This window comes from Mirounga leonina, unplaced genomic scaffold (genome assembly GCF_011800145.1).
Source record: "Mirounga leonina isolate KUSES-001 unplaced genomic scaffold, KU_Mleo_1.0 Mir_94, whole genome shotgun sequence".
NCBI lineage: Eukaryota > Metazoa > Chordata > Mammalia > Carnivora > Phocidae > Mirounga > Mirounga leonina.
The window spans coordinates 42,663,213-42,689,751 of NW_023270855.1; the positions used below are offsets into that span (position 1 = coordinate 42,663,213).

At 52.7% G+C, this 26,539-nt stretch overlaps 2 protein-coding genes across 2 annotated transcripts in view; both read left to right on the forward strand.

The window, feature by feature from the left end:
• SMARCC1 (SWI/SNF related, matrix associated, actin dependent regulator of chromatin subfamily c member 1) overlaps positions 1-3,555 on the forward strand; it is a 178,117-nt gene extending 174,562 nt beyond the window's left edge. Inside the window, exon 28 of the mRNA XM_034997255.1 lies at positions 1,202-3,555. Coding sequence (XP_034853146.1) covers positions 1,202-1,299 — 98 coding nt within the window. The 3' untranslated portion in view covers positions 1,300-3,555. The remainder of the gene's footprint in view (positions 1-1,201) is intronic.
• A 6,571-nt stretch (positions 3,556-10,126) lies between these two features.
• On the forward strand, positions 10,127-22,626 carry CSPG5 (chondroitin sulfate proteoglycan 5). Its single transcript, XM_034997322.1, has 5 exons — positions 10,127-10,223; positions 10,873-11,986; positions 14,996-15,184; positions 16,985-17,060; positions 22,039-22,626. Exons 1-5 carry the CDS (start codon positions 10,127-10,129, stop codon positions 22,198-22,200), a joined length of 1,638 nt encoding a protein of 545 aa, XP_034853213.1. The 3' UTR covers positions 22,201-22,626.
• Positions 22,627-26,539: the final 3,913 nt, after the last annotated feature.

Below are 26,539 nucleotides of genomic sequence, written 5' to 3' on the forward strand. Positions count from 1 at the left end.
ACATTTCCCTTGAGGCCTTGGTCAACGATTGTAGTGTAGCGGATACTTCTCTTCCTTGGCAGGACACACTTGAGCTCACTGCCTCACAGGCATGTACGGATGTGCCAGTCTGCCAAGACGGCTGATCAGTTTGCCATCTTAGTTGCAGAGATAATATCCTTGGTCTTTACCACCGTCCAGGATTTCATCCTGAAGGGCCCTGAGGGGAGCACCTTGAGAATGTGGAGGGTTTCAGGTGCCCCCCCCCTTCCTGCCACAAATGAGTGTTTCCAGGATTCTGAGCCACTCACGTGGCTGTAGGTCCCAGGCAGGCCTCATTGGGTGAGGTGGTTCCCCTCTTCAGGTCTTAGTTTCCTCCACTGGAAAGATGACCCAAGGGATTAGATCAGCGGCCTTCAGAATGCTTTGAAGAGCTCTGTCAGTTTGGTGGAAATCTCTTGGGGGGAAGGGTGGGTGAACTGACTGGTAAGCAAGGCTGTACTTGAATTCTTTGTTTTCATATGTTTCCGTTTCTGACAAAATCAAGAGGTTAAAAAACCCTGGATTAAATCATCTCTAGGGTTCCTTTGTACGCTAAGCAGCTAAAGTTGAAATAGGAAAGAGCCCCAGACACTCATACTAATTGTTCCTTCAGGACCTGACCTAGTTTTGGCCAAAAATCCAAGGACTGCAGTTCAGGAGCTGTGGGGCCTCCCAGGACTGTCCAGCTTGTCAGCAGCTGCCTCGAGTGAAGCTCTCTGGCCCTGGTGGAGACACTTAATCAGCAAGAAGTTATTGATAATCTGTTTTGTGCCCACCTAGGCCAGGCACTGAGAGAGAAAGAAAAGAAGACACAGAACTTGCCCAGGAAGGAGCTTTATCATTTAACTGAAGAAATAAAATTAGCAGAGAGAACCATTAAAATGCAATAAAATCAAACTATAATTAAGTTCTGCAAAGGTCTGGAGTGATTCTTGGAAGGGCTGGGCCGCGGAGGCGGTTGGGACAGATTCAGACACCTCACCAGGCGAGCCGCGCGACCCGGGGCTTCCGGGGGACCTCACCCGCACGACCCGCGGTGGCAGCAGCGCCTCGAAGGCTGCGTGGGTTGCCTGCCTTTACGTAAAGAAAATTACTTCCTCGGCCCTTTCTCTCTGACTGGGCTCTTTCCCAAGCCCTTGTGTTTCCAGCAATGACGAGTCCCTCTTGGCTGTGTTTGCAGATGCCCCTCCGCCGCCGCCGCCACCGCCGCCGCCGCCGCCCGCCGATGGAGCCCCTCCGCCTCCCGCTCCAGGCCCGCCCGCCTCGGCCGCCCCTTAGCCCGGAGGATGCAGGCAGCGTCCACGCCCAGCGCCGGCAGCTGCAGGGGGATGACGAGACTTGTGCTCCGCCGCTTCCTCGGGTTTCTTTTAGGATTTTTCTTCTCGCAGCCCCAAGCACGCATCCTGTATTTCCCCGTCCCTCTTGCCAGCCCTCGCCGTGCTCTGACGCGTGCTGTGTCAGGTCCTCCGCCGGCACCGGGGGGGGGGGGGGGGGGGCGGTAGCCTGCGCCCCCTGTCCTGGTGTGGGGTATACTGACCGTTTCTCCGCAGGTCCTGTCAGCACGAGAAGTTCATGTCTATTGTTTTGGTGCTCTCCCCGCAGTGTTTGGCTTTGTCTGATGCTTATGTGGCTCATGCTTTATAATCATTTTTTTTTTCTTTTGTCATTGTTGCTTTAAACGAGAGCATCCTAAGTTCATAGGAACCAAAAAAAAATGGTGATGGGCAGAGGAAATAGCCAGAAGGGACAAACCTAAAGGCATTATAAGTGACCTTATTTCTGCTAATCTGAGCGAAGATTGGTGCTGATGGTGAAGTTTCATGAGACTTTTGCCCCACATAGACGCACCAAAATTCAGAGAGATGGGGACAGGGGGGGACCCCACTGATTTTATTCCTGGTGAGGAATGGGAGGACCCCCGCCCCCGTGGCCCCTTTAGTACCTGGTAGGGGAGCGCAGAAGCGTTAGAGCAGACCTCCTCCTCTGCCGGGCCCACTGGTTCTGGCTTATTGTACAGGTGATTTGTTGGGTTAGGGGTGGGATCTGGGGAGGCGTTTCTTCATTCCCTAGACTAGCCAGGAACATTTGAGAGTCTAGGGACATGACTACCCACTGAGTCTAGTCCACTAGTCACTGCTTTGTACTCATTCTTTTTTTTCCTCCCCCTCTTTAAAAAAAACCTTTAAAAAGGACAAAAAAAGTAAGTAGATAGTGCTAAACATTTTAGCTCATGGAACTTGGTTTAGGATGGCTGGGGGTTCAAGTCCCCGAACTACCTCTTGCAGTCCAGGGTGAGTGGGGTTTAGTGAAGCGGTACTTTAGGTTTGGGATGGGATTGGAGAAGTGGGGCAGAATCAAGGGCCTCGTCCCTTCTCCCTTCCCTTTCTGACATCTCACATTCCATCTGTCGCAGGGTTGTCAGGGAGATGCTGGGGGGTTCCAAGGCACTCAGTTGGCAATCAGAGCGTCATGCTTTGAGGGTTGGGGTACTCGGACTGAGAGATCGGAATGCCATTCCAGAGGAGGAGCCACAAACATGCCTTAACTCGAGCCCATTTCTACCCCTGCTGATGAATTACTTGAGAGTTTTGGTTCTCTCTTCCTGTCCTTCTTCCCTCCCCTCTATCCTTCCATGGATGGGGGAAGGGTGTGTTTGGTGGATCTTGATTTCCAAAGCACCTGGCCTCTTCATGTCACATTCTCAAGTGGCAGTTTTATTATTTAGAATGCAAAGTGGAACACCTTTTGGATATCTTTTTCTATATATTCTGTAAAGCTTTACATACGAGAGGGTGTAGGGAGGTGTTTGTAAAACACCTCAGAACTTTCTTCCTTAGTATCAGAAAGCAAAAAATAAATAAAACCACAATTAAGATTTGCCTTTCAAACCCTCAGGTGTTGCCTCTAACCAGGTGGCCCTGGTCACCATCCGAGTACTGGAACCAAGGAGACCTTGTTCTTTTGTGTGTGTGTTCTGGACTCTTGGAGTGGAAATGAGCTTGTTCCTGCTGGAGTTGAGTTCCAATGCATTTGCCTCCAGAAAGATCCCAGTGCCTTTTGACAATGGTCAGGGTGTTCCCTAATTCCCGCCAGTCTTTCCCAAAGGAAACTCATTCCAAATACTTACCTTTTCCACTGGGGTCTTAGAAGGAAAATGGAATTCTGGTTCATACTGTGGTCCCTTGTAACCTCAGGTCTTTATTGTGATCACTTTCAAATTTAAAAGATCCAGGTGGAAATATTTTTACTATGCTGATAACAATTCTACAGAATACCTGAATTCTTAACACTGTTATGTTTCAATATAAGTGGTGACTTTTTCTTTTCATGTCTTTGATCTGGTTTCGTTCCTGTAATAAAGCCACCCAATTTGAGGGGGTGGGGGTGGGAATAATACGTGGTTTTTGTACAAACGTGTTTCTCAGTGTGTTATTTTGGAAAAATGAAGGGAGGGGAGTTTTGGGAGATTAGAGGAAATTGATCAAGAAGACCTAATCTCCCTCTTTTTTAGTGAATAAATAGAACATTTCTGGATTCTAGTCCCATTCTCTGCATTCACACACCAATCTCTTCATGTGTCCTATGAGGAGTCTAAATATTCAGCCCCACCTGGTCCTGGTCCGCAGTGAGTTCAGCAATTCGGGGCTTTCTGACCGACCACCTTGATGATGCTTAAGGAAGATACAGTTAAATGTGCCTTGCCCACTCTTTTCCATGGTCAAAGTGAAGAAAGAAGTGTGGCCAACATCCTGGCACCTCCAAGAGAATGAATAGTTTTGTTTGGCAAGCTAGAGCATGTCTGTCAGGATGCAGTTTAGACGGCCCCAAGTTGGAGGCAGGCCTTGAGGGCAGTTGGTTCCATGAACCTGGATGTACTTCTAAGGACAGCCTTTGAGCACCCACAGGCACAAACCCTGTGCAGAAAACAGGAAGAAGCCATTGCCTTCGAGAGGCACATGAACCCAGTGAAGCAAAACCGGTGGATTCTGTGCAGAGTTGTGACCGCTTGACTCCTCGCAGAGGTGTGCTGGCCGCGTTGTGTTCTGCTGCCCAACCTGTTCCAACTTACCTGTAGCACACGGTGCTAGGAGCAGCAGGGTCTCCCAGAGTTCCTGTACTTCCCCAGGGTGATGAAGGAGGTTAATCCTTGACCCAAACTAAAGACTGGTCTATAAACGTGAGTGTGAGTTCTTTTTAAAGTATAACAGGACATGTATAATCAACCAGTCTTTCACAGGTTCCTCAGATCCTTACTGTGGAGTGGTTCCCCCAAATGTAGTTAAGGACAGTAGTTTGCCAACCTCAGGACAGATCAGGATCACCCATAGGATTGTTCACAGACAAGCTGCTCAGCCCCACCCTCAGAACTGATTGAGCAGGTCTGGAGTGAGTTCTGAAATACTGTGTTGTTTAGAGGGGGACAGAGGGAGAAGGAGAGAGAGAATCTTAAGTAGGCTCCATGCTGAGGCTCAGTCTCACCACCCTGAGATCATGACCCGAGCTGAAATCAAGAGTCGGATGCTTAACCAACTGAGCCACCCAGGCGCCCCTGAAATACTGTGTTTTTAACATTTCCAGGGGGTCCTGATGCACCTGGGCAAGGGACTACCCTTTGAGAACCACTAGTTAGGAAGGTTGTGTGGTACAGCAAGATCTCTGCGGTTCCTGACAGTTCATTCTTTTTTTTTTTTTTCAATTTGACAGAGACACAGCGACAGAGGGAACACAAGCAGGGGGAGTGGGAGAGGAAAAAGCAGGCTTCCCACCGAGCAGGGAGCCCGATGCATGGCTCGATCCCAGGATCCTGGGATCATGACCTGAGCTGAAGGCAGACGCTTAACAACTGAGCCACCCAGGCGCCCCGCTGACAGTTCAATCTATGCGTTCCATTCGTCCAGTAAACATTTGAGGGCCTCTTAGGTGTCAGGCATTTGACCTTGCATGCAGTGAAGTCATAATTATGAATAAGGTAGGCAAGGCCCCTGCACTCCAGGCCACTTACATTCTTGTGGGGTGGGGGATACAAGACAATAAATAGTAAGAAATAGGATTATTTTGGGGGCGCCTGGGTGGCTCAGTCGTTAAGCGCCTACCTTCGGCTTGGGTAATGATCCTGGGGTCGAACCCCGCATTGGGCTCCCTGCTCAGCGGGGAGCCTGCTTTTCCCTCTCCCACTCCCCCTGCTTGTGTTCCCTCTCTCGCTGTGTCTCTCTCTGTCAAATAAATAAATAAAATCTTAAAAAAAAAAAAAGGATTATTTTAGATAGTGCCAAGTAGTCGTGAAGAAAAACCGTGTAATCAAAGAGCTTTCTGGGGGATAATGTAAATAGTCTGTGAATTGGATGTGTTTACATGATTTCTGTCCTGGGTGTGGTAACCTGAGGGTTCACCTTCATTCCAGGAAGGCCTCATCTGAATAATCAGAGCACCCCTTTGGATACACAGTGCCTGCCCTGAGATTTCCTTCTGCAAACCTCTCTGCCTGTGACCTTTAGTTAACCCTGCTTTCTCTTCTCCGGCTCCTAGAGCATAGCTGCACTTCACTTGGTCCTGTTGAAGGAGGACTTACTGGGAACAAGGTGAAAGCATCTTGCTCCCCTGTGAATGGATGGTCTCCATCTAAGGAAATCACCTTGCAGAATAGGATGGAAGCCCAGGACCCTCAGTGTTGGATCTCCTTGTGAACAGCTCCCCTGGACTTCATTTCCTGGTGGCTTGTTTTTAGGCCTGCCACCTCTCTTTACTAGGAAGCACCTTTGACCCTGAATTTGAAACCGAACTGAGACAGTAGTGACCAAAAGGAGTCCTATGAATAGGCTTAACCAGAGGTTCCGAAACAAATTAGAGCTAGCTCTCTCTCCCCGAGACCCCCCAGCCCTTTCCAATCCATGGGACCCCAAGGGGAGAGAGACTTGTCTGATCCCCTCTTCCTGCTCCTGGCCTGCCTTGGAGAACTGGGGCCAGCTCTATTCCCTCCTGTCCCCAGAGGCCTTTCTAGGCCCTTCCAAGCCCTCGGAGAGCATTCAGGTGACTGCCGGCAGCCACCTTACCACTGCGGACCCTTAGGGTCTGCAAAATAGCCATGCCTTCATACAGTACCATGACCAACACCTTCCAACGACTTAGACCGGAAAGAAAATGCCTCCCACTCTCTCCTGTGGCAACCTACCAGCTCAGGTGCCCTCACAACCAGATGGTCCCAGAGGGAGTTACGAAGCAGCGGTGCCATTGGAAGGTAATAGCTCCTTTGCACGGGCTGATTTCCGTGGCTGGTTTGGCCCTGACACTTAACGGATTTCCCATAGTCATCCCAATGGAGTGGCATTCCTTGTTCCAGTCTGCTTATTGTGTAGTACCTATGGGTTTCCTGAGAACCACCTGGAGAGGTCACCTGCCGAGACAGCAGGACTCTTCCTGCAAACAAGCCTAGTTGATCCATGTCTGAGGCAGTGTTGGCTTGTGCTGTGTGGCTTTCTCCCAACTGACTTGGCTTTGGGGAAATGAAATTCAGGGTTTTTTCCCATCTTGCAGCAGACCCACTGCCACGACAAGATGACCACCTCCAGGTTGTGACATGCTTTTCTAGGAGGAGTACTTGTGTGATTGAGAGTCCAGAGTTCTTGCAGCGAGGAGGTGCTTGTCAGCGCACATAACTCGGGCCCCTCACTCTTGGCTCTTCCCTTCTTCCTGGTAATGGTGCAAGAAGGTCCACTAGCAGCAGCCCATCACCAAAAATGGTCAGAGCTGACTGCCGCATAGTCCAGATCTCTCCTGGCAGGGCAGAGGCCGTGCTAGACGGCCCTTTCTGATTCTGACCTAGGATATGAGTCTGGATCATTGCCATGTTGTACCCTGTTAAGAAAGCATAGCATTGACCCTTAAATGCCCGGGTGTGGGGGTTGGGGAGAGAGGCAGGGCTTCCGTTCTGCCAAGTGAGGCCTGACCTCTGCATCCTGATTCCTCTTTTGAAATTAAGAAGCAAGAATGAAAACGTTTGAAATTAAGATCTCGGCTCAAGTCCTGGCCCTACCACGTCATGAGCATGATCTCAGTGTCGGTTTGCAAATGTGCAAAATGGTTAAGATATTTGTAGCATGATAGTGAGAAACAGGACAAATTAAGAGTACTAGGAAAACTAGAAACTCACAAAAATGTTAGTAGTTACTACTGAGGACTTAAAGCCAGGAACCATGCTGCTTCCTGTCCAGACTGAAGTATGGCCCCAGCCATGGCAACTGGAGCAGCTCCTGTCCTGGACAGCAGCCCCTAGTTAAGCTAGAGGCTTTCTATGCACAAGGAGGCAGGCTGTAGCCATGGCAGTGGGCCTTGTGCCTGCCTTGGCACCGGAGGCAGGTTGCCAAACCCAATAGGAACCTCAGAGGCATGTGGAAGCCATTGCCTCACAAAAGCATCCCTGATGCCCAAATGCACAAGACTTGAATGTGGGGACATGGGTGTAGGCTCTAGATAGAGGTTTAATTTCACTCTGCAGTTCCTACATCTTCGATCTCTTCTTTGGCCCACCCTAAGCCCTGGGCCCAGAAAAAGTACTGCAGTCACTGGACGCTGTGGTTACCCCGGTCTCATAAAGGAAATGGGTTACTGACTCCCAAGGTCACGCAGATCTGATGCCGATCCTGCTTTTCCTGTCACCCTCCATTGCCTGGTGAGCTTCTCCCATTCACCTCGTGGAGGTGGTTCCAAACCAGCTGTGCCGTGCTCAGTTCGGAGGTCTAGGGGGGATCAGGATAAAAGTGAGTGGCAGCCATTGGCTTAAAATCCCCAAATGAAGAAAGTGGTTAGAAGAATTTGTCTCCAAGGTAGGGAAGAAGGTCATTGAGGAAGGCGATGGTTCACATTTTATTGTATACCATATGCTTGTTCTAATTCAAAAACTGAACTGAAGCCAGCCTGGCTGGCTCAGTGGGTGGAGCATGTGACTCGATCTCAGGGTGGTGACTTCAGACCCCACCTTGGGTGTGGATCCTACTTAAAATTTTTTTAATTGAATTTAAAAGAATATATTTAAATACTTAATAAAACATTAAAATGAGAAACAAACTGGAGTTGCTGGAGTTTTAACAAAGAAGTGGGAGAAGGGTCCCATTCAGACCTTTCTAGTGAAAAACACAGGGTGGTCATCATGCCCCAGACGTCAAGGCCCCATTGGTGAGGCCTCATCCCCAAACAGACCAGCCTGGGGAAGGGGGAGCTGGGCAGGTCCACCAAGATCCTCCGCTCACAACCACCACCAGAAGCAAAGGAACACAGACTTGTACATAGGCCAAAAAAGAAAATACAGAGATAAGCCACAGACAAGGGAAGCAGAGATGGGGTTGGAAGGGTGCGTTAGTGCCTCAGTGGTCAACCAGCAAGTGCAAAGCCCAGCCTGGCCCTCTGCTCAGAGAAGGCTGTAGTCCAAACTGGTATTTACTGTCCCCCAGAGGCAGCGGGAAGCCATGGAAAGAGCCTCACGAAGTCAGCCCCTTTGCAGGAAGCTCCAGACCCCTGGCTCTGGGGTGGGAGTACCTGGTTGCCCTTCATGCGTGTTTGCTTCTCCCAGCGTTCGGGAGCCTCCCAGCGCCTGGTCCTGTGCACTCATCATGCCCTGCAGTCCAGTGGGGAATTACTGTAGACCGACGATTCCAGGAGCAGGCTGGGAAGGCTTCGCAGAGGGCAAAGGTGACAGGAACTGAGCTTTCTGGCCCGTTTGCCAGGCAGACTTGGAAGGAAGGGAACACCAGCCTGCCTAAGAGGTTGCTGCCGCAGTAGTATGGTGAGAAGAACACACTTTGAACATAGGGAACCCCATCCAGAGACACACACTAGGACATGAAGGCATAGATTCTCCAACTTGGTTACCTATGTGGCTCCCTAGGGACAGAAATGGGAATGTCTCAAATACCATGGGTGTCACGTCGAAGGTGGTGACCCCGAATGTCATTTGGGTCAATAACACATCAGGAGGTGGATGGTTGCTTTGGGCGATAGGCTAGGTGAGTAGGCCACAAACTCCCCAGCAAGCAGGGGTCTGGGGGTGAGGGGTCCCTGGCTGAACACTAAGCTTTGGTCAGCCCGCAGACTACTCTAACGCCGGTCCTGGAGCCCGCGCGTCCCTAGGCTGCGAGCTTGTATGCTTGGGTCTGCCCAGGACCCTGAGCTTTGGTGGCCTGGGACACATGGGTGGGGGGGAGTGATGTATCCTGGGAGGAAGGGGCCAGGGTTAAAGGCCGCTGCCCAGGCTGCCCCCGAGGAGGCGAGAAGGAAGGCGGGGTAGCCCCAGCCTCAGGAAAGTCTTGCCCCCTGCCCCTGGGATGCGCTGCGGAGGGCCTGGCTGTGCGAGGTCTGGGCTTTGGCTGTGGGCGGATTAGGTCTGATCCGATTAGAGCCTGAGCTCTGGGCTTCGCCCCCTTGCCTGGCGCTGCCAGCGCCCGCCCCGCCCCCGTGGGCACCCGCAGACCTCCCTGAGACCCTTCCCCGCCCGGAACACGGCATTGGCGCAGAAATCCGAGAGGCTCCGTGCGCCCCGGACTCGGCTCATTTCCACAGCGCGAGCTCGGGCTTCCGCCCCCTGCGGCCCTTCCGAGCCCCGCCCCGAACTTGCGGGTGTCTGGGCCCCCGCCTCCGTGCTCGCCGCGTGGCGGGTGGGTTCCTCGCAGGTGGGGGGGCCCGTGCCAGCCCTCCGCGGGGAGGGCGGGCCCCGTCCCGCAGGTCTCCCGCCCATGCACCTGTCGGCTAACGCCACGCGCGGCGCTGTGCTCCGCATCCACCCGCGCTACTCCAAGTCCGTTTGTCTCGGCGTCCCGAGCCGGGGGTCGGTCTGTCCCCGGCAGGCGGACCGAGCAGGGCAGGCGTCAGAGCTACGTGCGGCGGGGCGGGCGCGGCGGGCGGGGTGGGGGCGGCGCTGAGCGCGGCAGCGGCGGCGCGGGAGGCGGGGAGGCGCGGCGCGCCGGGGACAGCGGCGGACGGCGGCGGCGGCATGCGGCTTCTCGCGCTGCCCATCGTGGGCTGAGACGGCCGCAGCGCGGGCGGGAGGCGCGGCGGCCGGCGAGCCGGGGGCGCACCCAGCCGGGCAGACCGCGGACAGCGGTCGGGGCGCCGCGCCATGGGCCGAGCCGGGGGCGGGGGCCCGGGCCGGGGGCCGCCGCTGCTGCTGCTGCTTCTGGGGGCCACGCTGGTCCTCGCTGCCGGGGCCGCGCCGGGTAGGTACCGACTGCGACCGGGACCCCAGTGGCTCTCGCGCCTCACCCTGGGCCAGGGTCCCGCTGGCCTCGGGTACAGGCGGAGTTCGCGATCTGTGGCAAGGGGGCGGGGCAGCGCCTTGCCCGCGACCGGGGCGGGGGAAGGGGCGCGCGAAGAGGTGGGGTACTTGGGGGATGCCGAGAAGTCGGGGGCGGCCCCGACCGGGGTGTGCGGACAGGGGTGCCGGCTGGGGGAGGGGCCTGAGTGGGCGGGGCCTAAGGGTGAGACTTCGGGGCGGGACCTGGAGGTGATGGGGCCCTGAGGATGCGACTTCAGGGCGGGGCCTGGGGTGGGGCGGGGCCTTGAGGGTGCGACTTCAGGGCGGGGTCTGGAGGTGGGGTGGAGTCCTGAGGGTCAAACCTCTGCCTAGGGCCGAAGGTGGGGGCCGCCCCGTTACACTGCGGACCCTGTCGGGGGCGGGGCATGAGGCCTGAGGGGCGGGGCATGAGCGGGAAACGCAGGGCCGGGTGTGTTCCCCGCCTTGGGGGACGGGGGGCGTGGCCTTGGGAAACCTCGTCCCGGAGTCTTCGGGTGGGCGGGGAGGCTGGGAGAGCAAGCCGCGGCGGGGGGCGGGGCCTTGACGTCGTGCCCTCTCCCTCCCGCCCACAGCGCGTGAGGCGGGCAGCGCCGTCGAGGCCGAGGAGCAGGTGAAGAGCGTCCTGGAGTGGAAGCCGCGTGCCAACGGCACGCGGGAGAAGGCCGGCCCACCAGCTGCTGGAGAGGATGAGACCTCGTGGACTGCACCTGGCGGCCAGCCGGCCGTGGTGGGCACTGGGGTCGGGCCAGAGGAGGCACTGGAGGCGTCCGCGGCGGTGACCGGCACCGCCTGGCTGGAGGCCGACAGCCCGGGCCTGGGTGGAGTGACCGCAGAGGCCGGCAGCGGCGACACCCAGGCCCTTCCAGCCACGCTCCCGGCTCCCGAGGAGGCCCTGGGACAGTCATCGATGCCCTCTGCCACCCCCGAGGCTACAGAGGCCAGCGGACCACCCTCCCCCACTCCTGGCGACAAGCTGAGCCCAGGCCCCGAACTCCCCAAGGAGAGCCCCTTGGAGGTTTGGCTGAACCTGGGAGGCAGCACACGTGACCCGCATGGGCCAGAGCCCACGTTCCCCTTTCAGGGCACACTGGAGCCCCAGCCGGCATCAGATATAATTGACATCGACTACTTCGAAGGATTGGATGGTGAGGGCCGTGGCGCGGACCTGGGGAGCTTCCCGGGGTCGCCAGGGACCTCAGAGCACCACTCCGATACTGGGGGAGAGACCCCTTCCTGGAGCCTGCTTGACTTATACGATGACTTCACCCCCTTTGATGAATCTGACTTCTACCCCACCACATCCTTCTATGATGACTTGGATGAAGAGGAGGAGGAAGAGGAGGATGACAAGGATGCAGTGGGAGGTGGAGACCTGGAAGATGAAAGTGACCTTCTGGTGCCCACTGAGAAGCCTGGTCTGGGGCCCGGGACTGGCCAGCCCACCAGTCGGTGGCATGCTGTCCCCCCACAGCATACTCTGGGGATGGTCCCTGGCAGCAGCATCGCCCTCAGGCCCCGCCCGGGAGAGCCAGGCAGGGACCTGGCCCCAAGTGAGAATGGCACTGAGTGCCGCAGCGGCTTTGTGCGGCATAACGGCTCCTGCCGGTCAGTGTGCGACCTCTTCCCAAGTTACTGCCACAATGGCGGCCAGTGCTACCTGGTGGAGAACATAGGGGCCTTCTGCAGGTAAGGGTGTAGCAGGCAGGTGCACAGGGGCTTGTAAAAGAACTGAAGGGTGTATGTGAGGCAGACTCAGCAAAGAGGGGGACATGATGGGCACAACTTCCAAGAGGTGGTGCGTTCCCAAACCAAGAGGATCCTGGGATTCCCAGGTCAAGAGATGTTCACGCAGTATCTTCCGTGGGGAATTCCTTCTTAAATGTACTTGCTGTGACCTCATCACTAGGACAGATTGCCCAGAAGTAAGATTTTGTATTTCCTCCAAGTGTGTATCCTTTACCAAAGCACTAAACTATAAAGGCAAAGTGAAGGGACTTCTCTAAGGGTTTTGGAAAGCGGCCTTTACTGGCTTGAGGGGTCTTGTTGTAGGGTTCTGGCTACACTAGCACAAAGAGTAGGCTTAAAAACCTACTCTGGAGGAGAGAAGGCCTCTGAGACACGTATGTGGCAGGAGGAAGACCCCGTCTACCTGCAGGGCAGGTAAGAGTCACAGTGAGGACCTTCTCGTTGGGAGCAGACCCTGAGAGCAGCCACTCAAGTAGGTCAAGTCAAGCAGAGTATCTTTCCTGGCATAGTAGAGGTGGTGGGGTTCCTTAACTTTGGGTAGTGGCTTTTTTTTTTTTTTTTTAAGATTTTATTTACTTGATAGAGACACAGCGAGAGAGGGAACACAAGCAGGGGGAGTGGGAGTGGGAGAGGGAGAAGCAGACTCCCCGCTGAGCAGGGAGCCCGATGCAGGACTCGATCCCAGGACCCTGGGAACATGACCTGAGCCGAAGGCAGATGCTTAAGGACTGAGCCACCCAGGCCGCCCCTGGATAGTGGCTTTTTCCTTTCTACCTTGATTTTTGTCCTCCTTGGGCTTACCCAGCGCAGAATGTTTTAAAGACCCAGAGAGTTTAGTGTCTCTAAGGACGTTGTCTGCAGCCACCATGCCTCATCAGGAATACATCATATACCTGCCCTCATGGCAAGGTAGTTAACCTGCTGGAGAGCTCACTGGCTTATTCTGGAAGAATCCCAAGTCAGGGGTGATCTGGGTAGTTTGCTTGTCTCCATCCTTTACAGGCCCTAGAAGTGGGGTAGAACCCCCAGATTCCTCTGGGACTTGTTTCTGTTGGTCCTAGGAGGAACATTTCTGTAATCTGGGTGTCTCTGTAAGTGTCGTTCCGGATGTTTGTTTTTCTTGGTCTTTTGGGAGGTATGTGAAGAATTCAAATTCTGTAGGTCTTGATGTTCCGATAGAAGAATAATATAAGAAAGTGTGAATGTTGTGCTTTCGGCATTAAAGCTTGACTTCCAGTTCCTTCTTTCCTCTGAATGATCATGAAATGATTAGGGTCAGTCATATAGGATGCGTCCACACACTTCTGATTGGAGTTGTGCAGTCCCTGCTGAAAGGAGAAACTGTCATCAAGACATTATGGGAACAAGACCTTGCCAGTTGGCTAAGGGCTACCAGAAATATGTGGAAACCCTGTGATTTTGCTCCTCAAGCTTTGTTAGTGGGACTATAGTGATGGTTAGTGGGATTTAGCCTGGGAGCTCTGAAATCTCTGTGCAAAATCATTATCTTTCATCCTATTGGAGGCCTGACTTTTCACCTTCCAAGCAGTCTTGCCATCGCCGCCTGAAATGGAGAGCCCTTGCTGCCTCTGGAGAGGTAGAAAAGTTCCCAGAAGCTCCTGGAGCTCTCGGGACTCCCGAGTGGAAAAGCAACCTTGTCCTCAGTAAGCTGCATGGCTGTGCTGACCGGGGATCGTCCAGTGGGTCCCACCTCAGAGGGCTTTTCTGCAAGTCCCCCCACCGGTTCCCCTTGCTCACCTTCCCTCCCGGGGGCACACTCGGGCCTCCCTCCCAGAGATCCCTCCTCCAGCTGTGCACGCCCAGGCTCGGCTGTGGCTCAGAAACTGTTTTGCATTCCGCTCACAGGAGACTGCCGAGCCCTCAGTTGCAGACTGCAGCACGCCTTTGTCTCTGTCACCCTGACCCACTGCAGGGAAATGAGCAGAGCTATGGCAGAACTTGTCTAGAACCATGGGCTAGTGGGAGCTTCTTTCCCCACGGTCCTCAAACAGATAGGCTCCCAGGACTGCAGAGGGTCCCTTGGAAAAGAAAGACTTTCCTGTTAGTCATGTCTCCCCACCCTGTTCTGGGTGTGGAGTGGCTAGTTCTCCGAGGCATAATTTCCCCTTTTCTGGACCCCTTTCTCTTGTCTGTCACTCACCCTGAGGTTCATGTCCTCCCTCCTTTGCCTGCCTCTGTATCCTTCCACATCTTTCCTCTTTGTTCCCATGGAAACAGCAATGTCATTGGAAGAGTTGGAGCCTGGGAATGTCCCCAAGGGCAAGAGAAAGTCACTCAACAAAAGGACTAAAACCCACCCAGAGGGTTGATTCTCACTGTGCTTTCATGACCGTTCTTATGGTAATAGGACAGGAAGCTTTAGGGGCAGAATTTGGGGGGCTGCAGAGATAGGAGGAGAATATACATCCATCTTTGTGTTCGTCCTTGTCTGTCACTTCCTTCTATTTCAGTGTCTGGGTAGCTTTGTGAACTAGACGGGACTGCAGAGCGGCCGGATAGGTTTTCCCGGGTAGAGTGGGTTGACTCCTTTTGTGGCCAAAGGTCCTATTATCTTGTTTTTCACCCAGAGCCAAGGGCAAGGGGAGCAGAGAGAATCCTGTGATTGTCCTCCTTGAGGCTGCGACGTAGAAAACCAGGGTTCCCGCCCTCTGCGGTCCCTGAACAGTCCCGTGAGTGACCAGTTCACTCCATCTCTTGGCGCCCTGGTTGTCTCATTTATCTCCTGGACCCCAGCGCTGTCCTGCCCACTGCGTAGGGCGGGTACGCAGAATCTCCTCTGTGGGGTCCGCACAGACTGGGCGCATCCCGGTTCCTCTAGACACTCATAGGAACAGGCTGCTGAGGTGAGTATGCGGCTTAGGGACCAGGCCCTTGCTGTGGCCGTGATTGCATGCCCGTCACCTCAGTCTCCCTCTGTCGCTGCCCCAGGTGTAACACGCAGGACTACATCTGGCACAAGGGGATGCGCTGCGAGTCCATCATCACCGACTTCCAGGTGATGTGCGTGGCGGTCGGCTCCGCCGCCCTCGTCCTGCTCCTGCTGTTCATGATGACGGTGTTCTTCGCCAAGAAGCTCTATCTGCTCAAGACAGAGAACACCAAGCTGCGTAGGACCAAGTGAGTCTGTGTCAGCCAGCCCCCCCATGGCCGCACCCCTCCGTCTGATCTGGGGCTATGGTCGCGAGGGTTCCTGGCACCTGCTCTGCATCCCTAGCTGTGTTGTCCATCCCAAAGACTCAGCCAAATCTAGCCATTCCTGCACAGAATGTGCCGGCATTGTGGCAGAGGCCAAGCCCCTGTGGCACACGGCAGCTCTCTGGCACCATCCCCAGCACCCTCCCCCCCACCCCGGGACCGACGGCGCTTAAGGAAAAAGCACCCAGTGCCCTCCTGGGTGTGGTCCCCCATGTAAGTTACTGTGCTCAGTCCTCCAGCACCGGGCTGCACCTGCTTCCTGGGTCTTGGACGCCCATGGCCAGGGTGAGGATTTCACTCACAATTCACGAGAAGTCACTCCAGTCCCTCAGATCTGCTGTCTCTCAGTATTGGCTCCTTCTCACTGATGCTGAATAGAAGGGGTTTGGCAACACATTGCCGTTCCAAGCTTGTCAACCCTTGGTCCAGACAGAAGGAATTTAGGGAAGGTCCTCTTTACCTCTCCTAAGTAGTTTTGGGGGTGGAGGGGCCTGGGCTCAACTTCCTCGGCTGTGGATTTTCAGGGCCAGATGGGAATAGAGTCTCATTTCAGCTTCTCTCTTAGCGGAGGAGTGACTGCCGTGTGCATGTGAGGATCCACACGCGTTTCCCTTTAAGTCCATGCCTTGAACACTTGGATGTGGTCTTACACACTGTGAGAGAATCACCCTACCCCTGAGCAAAGCAAGGAATGTTCTGAGGTGTCACAGGGACTCACAAAAGCAGGAGGTTGCAGTTCAGCTTCCTTGGGACCCAAGAGACAATTTATGCAGAACTGCCCCTACCTCCTTGTCGACCTGTTGCCCCCTTTCCCTGGGTCCTGGGAAAAAGGACAAAACGCCCTCTGTTGCTCCTTTGCTGGGTACACGCCTGCCCTGGGCAGATGCTGACGGCCGCCTGGAGCTTTCAGCTAACCGCCCCGGCCCCGAGGGGGCCTCTTCATTGTGCCTGTGCACTGAGGCGGGGCCGTATCTGTGCATGTGGGGCATCAGCCAGAACCCTCGGTGGCAGGGGGAGGAGAGGGCCAGGGTGCGACCACCTATCAGGGTAGCTGCGGAGGAGGACGGGGGAGAGAAGGAACCCCTGCCGGGGACTGGAGAAGCAAGAGTGGTGGCCAGAGACAGGGCCTTGTTCTAGGCCTTCCTCCATCAGCAGGCTACGTGTTCTGCACAGAGCCTGGCCCCCGTGGCCCTTCAGCTCCGAGGCTGTCACCCTCATGTCCCACTGCATGCTTGCTTGCTTTCCCAAGCCCGGATACCGCTCTGGTAACACTACACGTCCTCGATGCCCGACGGATACTGCTATGGTTTACTGACTCTAAGATACACACTTTTCCCCCACATATTAACGTCTCTGAAATTGGATTGTGTCTCACAATTGCTGGCATCTTATAATCACTGTTGGCCAGATGGCAGTCATGCTGTAGTTGTAATTGCCTGGCATGCACGATCCTGGCCAGAGCTGTACATAGCGTTGTCAGTGCTTTATCTAAAGTCTCAATGAGCTACTTCCAGTATATAATAAAAATTCTAGGTGATAAGAAAGTATTGGATCCCAGTTTAAATGGCAGAAGTTTTTTTCTCTGCGGTGCATCAAATAATGGCACATCTTATTATGGTCCGTGGCGTTTGATGAAATAAGTGTTTGACCCGTGAAGCCTTGGTCAGGCTTTGCCATGATCCTTGCACTCACATGTCCCCTGCTCTCTTCTGTCCCAACCAGCAAATTCCGGACCCCGTCTGAGCTCCACAACGATAACTTCTCCCTCTCCACCATTGCTGAAGGCTCTCACCCAAACGTAAGGAAACTTCGCGACAGTCCCTGTACCTCCTTCCCCCACTCTGCGTGCCCGCACCTTGGCTCTCTCTGATAACTTATCTGTCAGGTGACTCGTCTTCTCCAGGCCTCCCCTTATCCATAGGCACGCCCCGGCCGGCCGCTGCCCTTGTCTTTGGGCTATTTCAGAGCTTGGAGCTGCTCCTCCCAGCTCTGGAGGTCAGCTTAGGGAGACGAGTTGGGGTGGTGACGTGGGACTGAGGGCAGAATGGTGTGTCACTTCCTTGACAAGCAGTTATAGGTAGTACCGCAGATTTTTTTCTAGGATGACTCGTGATTTTTAGCTTTATCTAGACTTTAGAAGTCTGATTTGTCTTTCTCTGTGTCTTTCTACTTTCTGTATCGAGAAGAAAGATTCTGCTTCCATCGTGAGGGAATGTCCTGGTGGTCACCTAAGTGAATGGTGGTTGCTCTTTGGGATGGCTGGAAAAACAGTGTCCTTTCCACTGTCTGAGGACCCTAAAAACTGGCAGGCATATTTACACGGGTTAGAGCTAAGGAGGGCACAAAACACTGGTGGAATAATAAGTCTAGGGGTAAATTCTGTTCTTGGGAGGATAAATACCAGTTGAAACTCAATAGAAGGTCCCAATAGACCAGTTTCTAAAGATGCTGGCCTTCTGGTGTGTTTTCTGGACCAGACTAACCAGTAAAGTACTGGGTACCGTCAGAGAAAATTTCATAAAAAAAGCAAAAACCATCCAAGCTCCAGATCATGTCACATCCAAGCCCGGGAATTCGGCACGGGATGCAAGCCCCATACCGCAAGGTAAATGCATTGATACACAGATGAGGGAGCTAAACTCAGACCCTCCAGATGGGCACGGTGAAGACTGAGAGCAAATTTTGAAGAAGTTCTTTGAAATAGCAGCGCACAGAGGCACATAGAGGCCTCAACAGTCCGGGCCGGCGCTGCCCTGTGGCGCCTTCTGTGACATGGAGATGCTCTGTGTCACACGGTCCACTCCAGCAGCCACAAGCTGCCTGCGGCTGTGGAGCTCAGGGGGAGCGGCTCGAGCTACCGTGTGGGACAGCACAGATCGAGACCATTGTTTTCCTTTGATAGTTGGGGACAGTGTAGCCCCAGAAGGGGAAAGAGAGAATAATAGTAAATGTGACCTTGTTCAGCAAACCCCAGGGAAGAACTTGGCCTGGTGGAGGAGGAGCAAAGGGGTTAACTTTAAAGAAGAAATGAAAGAGGTTAGTTTAGGATAATTTTTTAAAGTCTTTCTTTTAAAGTCTTTCCCAAGCCCGGGTGGGGGTTGGAAGCCAGGAAATCTCCAGGTGAGCTGGGAGAGGGGGCGAGGGGCATCTGAGTCGAGACTGCTCATGTATCTCTCCCGGCCCCTTCCCCTCATCCCTCCAGTGTCCTTGGTGGTATTGATGGCTCCGAAAATTTTGGAGAGTTCTACTTATCTTTTTTTTTTTTAAGATTTTATTTATTTATCTGAGAGAGTGAATGAGAGACAGAGAGCATGAGAGGGGGAGGGTCAGAGGGAGAAGCAGACTCCCCGCTGAGCAGGGAGCCCGACGTGGGACTCGATCCCGGGACTCCAGGATCATGACCTGAGCCGAAGGCAGTCGCTTAACCAACTGAGCCATCCAGGCGCCCAAGAGTTCTACTTATCTTAATAGAGGGGTTATTTCTTTTACATAAGTAAAGGAGGATGAGTGGGTCATTTTCCTAGCCATTTCCAGTCATCTCTCCGAGCCACACTCTGAAAGGTTTCAACCCAAAAAAAGGTGCTGCTTTGGGCCTGTGTCGGGGGACGGAGCGTGGCTGGTGCCTGCTCCAGGGGCACTTCCTTCCCCGCCTGCAGTGGCCCAGGGCTGCTCCTCGCCCGGCTCTGCAGCTGGTGAGCCGGTGGCCTGGCGAGCGTGTGTGCAGCGAGGCAGCCAGCCCCTGAAAGGAGCATCGGGAGGAAAGGGAAGGCCTGTTCTCCTCCGCCCATGCTGTGGAGACTGGCGAGCTTTCCAGGAGGACTGGCTAGTGTGTGGGAAGCACGGCGTGACTCAAGTCACCTGAAAGCCACGGGCAAGAGAGCCGCCCTGTTGCTTCTCACAGCCGTGCTGTCCACGGAATGTTGTGGATACGACTTGGTCTTCCTGAGATTCGACAGACCTTCCAGGATTTCAGTTTATTCCTTACTAGGACATCTCCATGGTGTCCCTTAGTGCTTCTCTGCACCTTGCCCCCATTTAAATCTTCCTTCCTAGGCTCTATTTCTTTCATGCCCCCTTCTGACAGAGGTTTGTATCTGGACAAGTGGGGCTCCAGGCCTGAACCCACACCACACTGGGCTGAAGGCTGCCCATTTGGCTGGGGGGAAGTGCCGGGAAGGGGGACACAGAGCAGTTCCCAGGACTTAGGCCAGATGGAGGACCAACTCCCTTGCCATGCGGGACTTCCGGCAAATCAAAGGCAGATGGGCCTTCTGCTGAGGATTCAGCAACCCTAGACTTAAAAGGATCCAGTTCTGGAGGAAACGCTTGGATTAGGATGGCTCTATCTTGGTTCAGACACTCCCTCACCTATCGTATTTGTTGGAAGTACTTAGCTTGTCAAATAGCATTGTTTGGATACCTGTGTTCTTATTTTTAGAATATACTTATCCCACCTATTGGCCCAGAAGTCTGTTTTCTCATCTGTCTAAATCCCATGAGCCAGGCTTAATTTGGGCCCCCACCTTCATGGCATCACAGCTTTGATGCCCAGGTCTGTAAGCACCCCTAAATCTGCTCTTCCTCACATGCTGCCTATTTGCCCCAAAGACTGTGATATCGGGTTGGGGGTGGGTGTTAGAGGGGGGAGGTGGTGGTATTGAGCCGCATGAAAGTGAGTCCCATCTTTGTAAGAGGCTTGACAAGGACAGGCCGTCCTGTCCTATTCCAGCTTTGCTGTGATCCAAAGTCTGTTCTTCCGGGGATCTTTACAGGCCCAGCTCTCAAGCTTCCGTGCCCAGTGTCTCTCCCCAAACAACACAGAAGTACCCGGCGTGAAAAGCACAGTTCTTCCTCATCCCACTTCCCTCTCCATACAGCCTGTGTGTGCATGAGTGCATACACATACTTAATATGTCAGGGAGCTCTTTCCATTTCACTACATCTAAATTTATGTCATTGGAGTTTTTTCTAAATCTCTTCCAGCAGCGATAGAAAATATCAAGTGCCTGAAATCTGTCTCAATACCGTATGAAGTTCATTTCTTCTGGCTCTTGTGGCGTTGGGAACTGGGAGCATGTGTTCCCCTGTGGTCTGGAAATCATTCCTGAGGTCTTTGAAGCTCTACTGTACTGCTTGGTTCAAGCTGGTCTTCTGGAAAAGTGCCAAGTGAGGCGGGGGGCAGGGGAGGTGACAGTGATTTCTGTATGCACAGTCCCTTTGAATACCTGGGGTGTCCTGTGTAAGCCTGTAATGGGTCAGACTTGGTAGCAGTCAGCATGGGCAAGAACTCCCCCCGGTTGTACGGAGAAGGCCCTGCTCCTGAAGCAGGATGATTCCCTTCGATTTCAGAAGTGTTGAAGTAGGAAAGGTCTGCGCTAGCTGGTCAGATACCAACATTCTCTACGCTTCTTGCCACTCGTGTCTTTGATCAGCCGAGCTCCAAGCACTTACAGGAGCTGTTTGGAACACCTAAGAAAGAACTGAGGCCCCCCCGATCACACTCACACGGGTATGCAGGCATATCTCCGAGACAGTGTGGGTTCCATTCCAGGCCACCGCAATTGATAAACATCGAGATGAAGTGAATCAAAGGAAAGGTACGGTTTCCCAGTGCATGTAGAAGTTAGATGTGCACTGTACTGTAGTCTAGTGAGTGTACAATAAAACGGTGTACATATCTTCATTTAAAACTACGTTCTCGCTAAAGAAGGCTCACCATCATCTGAGTTTTCAGTGAGTCGTAACGACTGACCACAGATCACGTAACAAGCATAATGGGAATGAAAAAGTTTGAAATGTTGGGAGAATCCCCAAAATGTGACACAGAGACATGAAATGAGCAAACGGTGTTGGAAGACGATGCCGACAGACTTGCTCAACCCAGGGTTACCACAAACCTCCAATTTGTTAAAAAAAAAAAAAAAAAAGGCAGTGTCTGCGAAGCACAATCAAATGAGGTGTGCCCATAATGCCCAGATGGCCCTGAGGGAAGAGAGCCTCGGGAAGGCAGGCGTTGCCGTGAGAGCTTTCTGAATGCGCAGAATGCGGAGCTGGGGGACTGTGGACCAGGGTGGGGTTCCTGACAAGCTGCAGCAAGCAAACTCAGGTCAGGGTCCGCAGCTGGTCCTAGGGCTACACACCTGGGGAGGCAGGAGGGCTCGGGGCGCGTCAGGAATGGGTGGTGGGCCAACGGCGCGACTGGCCAGTATCGTCGGACGCCAAGCACGGCAGGCCGTTGAGGCAGCGGGACTCACCTGGGCTTGGATTGAGGAAACACCTTTGTAAGTTAGCATCTTCTGGTAGATAAACTCCTGCCGGTAAGGGGCACACACACGTCTGGCCTCTCGTCACAAGACGCGTTCCCTGATCGGTACGGTTCTGGGAGAGCAGAACTCAATGTGGGGGAAGGCCCTGGGAGGCGGCCGGCAGGCCGAGCTCATGCTGGTGAGACTCTCGAGGGGCCAGACCACGTGTTAAAGGGACCGTTTCGCGCCCCCCCCCCCCCCCCCCCGCCCGCCATCTCTGCCAGAGGGAAAGCCTTGCCCTGGCCTACATTAAAGACGTTTGTAATCCAGTCACCTGCTGGAGGTGTCCATCTCCATCTGGCCAGTGGCTTTTAGGATGACGTTCCTAGAAAGCAGCTGCAAAGGAGTCCCTTCGGTTCATTCGACTCTTAGAGTTTCTTCCTTTCTTCCTTCAAAAGCCTGGGGTGGTTATTTGACCCCTCTGTCCGCTGTCTCCTTCCCACCCCTCCCTCACCCTTTTCCCTCTTCCAGGATGATCCCAGTGCTCCCCACAAAATCCAGGAAGCTCTCAAGTCCTGCCTGAAAGAGGAGGAGTCATTTAACATCCAGAACTCCATGTCACCCAAGCTCGAGGGTGGTAAAGGTGACCAGGCTGACTTGGAGGTGAACTGTCTTCAGAATAACCTCACCTAAAGCAGAGCAAGAAGAGACGGAATGGGGGGCGGGGGGGGGGCGGGGGAAGGAACGTGACCTCCTCTTGTACAGAGTCTATTTCTTGTAACCATTCGTTAAACTCTTCTCTTTTTCTGGTCTCATGGCATGCTTTGATGTCTTTTGTACAGGAGGGAGAAAACACAAAATAAGCAAAGAACCTGAACAGAATCGCACACATGGGGTTGTTTGGTCTGTGCCGTCTGTATATTGCTTCGCTGCTGTGATTTCTAAACCTCTGCTGTTACTCGACTGACTTTTTTTTTGTACTTTGACCCACCTTTTTTTGAAATAAGAGTAAAAAACAAAGTTCTTGAAATAAAACTTTTTAAAAAGCCATTTTACAGATGTCACTGTGTCCACTCCCTACCATTCTTGTCAGTCCGTGTTGAATTCTTACCTTCCCTAAAGATGTATATTTATACATGTTTGAGATCCCAGAAGTGCTCTGTGTATTAGCTTGGATTGCCATCACAAAACACCATAGACTGGGGGGCCTTCAACAACAGAAATTTATTTTCTAACAGTTTTGGAGGCTGGATGTCCAAGATCAAGGTACCAGCAGAGTTGGTTTCTGGCGGGGCCTCTCTGCCTGGCTTTCACACAGCCACCTTCTTGCTGTTTGCCTTTATTCTGTGCACACGTGGAGAGAGAGAGGTCTCTGGTATCTCTTCCTCTTCTGATAAGGACACCAGTCCTATTGGATTAGGACCCATTTAACCTTAATGACCTCCTTAAGGCCCTATCTCCAGATACAGTCACACTAGGGGTTAGGGCTTCAACATATGGCTTTTGGGGTGATACAATTCAGTCCGTGAGTCTGTAGCACCTTATTTGTTAAGAATACCCTTTCCTGGGGCACCTGGTGGCTTAGTCGGTTAAATGTCTGCCTTCGACTCAGATCATGATCCCAGGGTCCTGGGATTGAGCCCTGCATCAGGCTCTCTGCTCAGCGAGGAGCCTGCTTCTCCCTCTCCCTCTGCCTGCCGCTCTGCCTACTTATGCTCTCTCTCTCTGTGTCAAATAAAAAAATAAAATATTTAAAAAAAAAAAAAGGAATACCCTTTCCTAGTGGTGCCTGGCTGGCCCAGTCAGTAGCACATGTGACTCTTGATCTCAGGGTCATGAGTTCAAGCCCCACTTGGGGTATAGAGCTTACTAAAAAGAAAAAAAGAGGAAGGAAGGACGGAAGGAAGGAAAGAAGGAAGAGAAAGAAAGAAAGAGAAAGAAAGAAAAGGAAGAAAGAAAGAAAGGAAGAAAGAAAAAGAAAGAGAAAGAAGAAAGAAAGAAAATACCCTTCCCTTGAGCAGTATTGAGCACTTAGCCAAGCATTATGCTAGATGCCAAGAACTCTGGATGAATAAGACAGACCCTAACCTCAGGAAATTAACAGTGTACCTGAGAAATAGAATTATAAACAAATAATTATAGGGGCACCTGGGTGGCTCAGTTAGTTGAGCGTTCCACTCTTGGTTTCGGCTCAGGTCTGAATCTCAGGGTCCTGGGATCGAGTCCCGTGTGAGGCTCCACACTCAGCAGGGGGTCTGCTTGGGATTCTCTCCCTCTCCCTCTGCCCCTCTCGTCCCCTGTTCCCAATCTCTCTCTCTAAAATAAATATATCTTTAAAAAAATAAATATAATACATTGTGTCAACATTATAATACAAAACCGTGAGACTTGAAGTTTCCAGTTCAGAAAAGCTTCAAGGAGAGAGCTTTAAATTGGACTTTGAAGGATGAGGAGGCGTTTTTCAGGATAACGTGGGAGGAGAGGACATTCAAGATGGAGGATATTCGTAGAAAAGTCTTGCCATATGACCAGAAATTGTGAGAGGGAGGGGTCCTAGGTGATGAGGCTGGAAAGGGCAATTTAGGACAGATTATGAATGCCATTAAAGCTGAGGTAAGGTCAGATTTGTTTTCTAAGAAGTTACCTCCAGAGACAGTGGTGAAGGCAGACAGGATGGAGATCATAGCAGAGCAGGCAACAAATGAGGATGGATTAGAGAGAAAATTAGGAGTTCAAATGGCCAGAATTACTACTGGGAGGGTTTTCTAGAACTTTGCCTGTGTTTAATCTGTGATAATCCCAATAAATGGAATTCCTGTGAGCATGTTTCTGTTGCATAATTTCTGCTAGTTCTCCCTGATTTGTCTTCCCAAGTGCCTCATTATTTTTTATTTTGTGCTGAACTTTGTATTTAGAAAATAGTTTATTGAAATATTTTGCCTAGGATGATTTCTTCCTTTAGAGAGGGGTTTTTGTTTGCTTTTGTCACGTGCCCAGGGGCACTAGAATTCTGGGGTCACATTATTCCAGATCAAGGTTGGAGAGTTCCAGGCCACTGAAACCAGTCCACAGACCTATCAGACTATGCAAGGGCTGGTTTGCTTTTGGTTCATCCTTACCTCTAAGGGAACAGCCCCAAACAGGCAGTGGTTTACCAGCTTTGCACCTTTGGTGGGCCCTGTACTCCAACTCCCTCCCCATGCCCCCAGACGTTCATTACTGTTCTAGCCCCCTCTTCCAAATGGGTAGGTGCCTCTAGGGAAGAAGTCCTCTAAATGCTGGGCTCACCTGTCTGAGTTCCTGTTCTCTCTGGGATGTCAGCCTGGTAATTCTGCGGTATTTTGTTAGCTCTCTGATGCTTTTCAGATGTTTGTACGTCTTTTGGTGTTCTTAGTGAAAGGGTTGGTCTAAATTTACCTAGTCTCCCATTTACTAACAACAGAAGTCCTCTGTTTTCATCTTGGGACTTTTGCCCAGATGGCTTTCAGCTGGTTCTATGAGCTCAGTCTGCTCTTTGCTATTGGATAGGGCTGCAAATTAGGATGTTGGGTTATGGCCTGTGTGTATTATGGTTTCCTAACCTGATGCTTATCCACTTTGGGGGGTTTGGCATGGTTTTACTTAGGATTTCCTGTACTCTCTGAATCAGGGGACAGACCTGTCTTTCATGGCTAGGCACCTCTGGCTCCTTTCACAAGGAGGCCCAATCAAGAGGGATTGTATGTGAAAGTACTTTGTAAGTTCTAAATCCCATCCAGACATAAGGGTTTGTTAGTATCGTGTTTTGTTTTTCCCACAAGAGTATTATGGGATGCAGGTCACTGCCCTTGGCTCTATCCCATGTTCACCGCACATGCAGGAGGGATAGGAAAACCCAGATCGGAAGGGGAGCAGGAGACAAAGCAGGCCTGATGATTAGAGTTACCAGATGTTGCCAAGAGTCTTTGACCCTCCGAAGAGGCCGCCGTGTTGGAGTCGCATGTATCAGTGTCTATCTGTGCTGGCCCTCTTGCCTGGCAGGTGTTCATGCCTCTCAGTGGCTGTGCTCCATGAGCCTAGCCAGCATCCTCTCCAGGGACCTCAGCTCTGCCCCTCAGGGATTATCCAGTGCTTGGGATGTCCCTCTAAAGCACCCTGTCGCTGCCAGGTGATGGTCCCCAGATCCCTCCTGTCTGCTTTTTCCACCCCACTCCATAGCCTGTTCTGTGTCCTCCTCTCTAAAGAAAGGACAAACCGAAAAATGTGGGAAACGTAGGCTTCGTGGAAGAGAGTTCATCTGTCTGGGGGCCTTCCAGCACTGATGGATCCCTTCACTTAGGAGAGGTGTACATGGGGTGCTGAGCCATCTGTCTCCACAAGGCATTTCCTTGACACGTACTCCACACCCGTGTTCATGTCCCGGGGCTGCCACAATGAGTGAGCACAAGCTAAATGGCTAAAACAACAGGAATGTTCTGAAAGCCAGCGTTCTCAAATCAAGGTGTCAGTAGGACCGCGCTCCCTCTCACTGCTCCAGGGAAGAATCCTTCCTCACCTCTTCCCAGTTTCTGGGGGCTGCCAGTAACCCCCGGCACTCTTTGGCTTATACTTACGTTACTACAGTTTCTGCCTCTGTCTTCACGTGGCCTTCTTCCCTTTGCGTGTGTCTGTGTCTCCGTGTCCTTACCAGGCCTTCCTATAAGGACGCCCGGTCATTGGGTTGAAGGCCCACCCTAATCCAGTAGGACCTCCTCTCAACTTGATGACACCTGCAAAGACCCTATTTCCACACGAGACCGTACTTACAGGCAGTGGGAGTTAGGGCTTCAGTATGTCTTTCCGGTGAGACTCAGCGTAACCCCTAGAGGCACCTCACTATTTACAGGACACTTCGTATCCGTGGTCTTCTCTCACCCTCACTGGAGCCTGGAGTTGGGGCCTTTTTTTTTTTTTTTAAGATTTTATTTATTTATTTGAGACAGAGAGAATGAGAGACAGAGAGCATAAGAGGGAGGAGGGTCAGAGGGAGAAGCAGACTCCCTGCTGAGCAGGG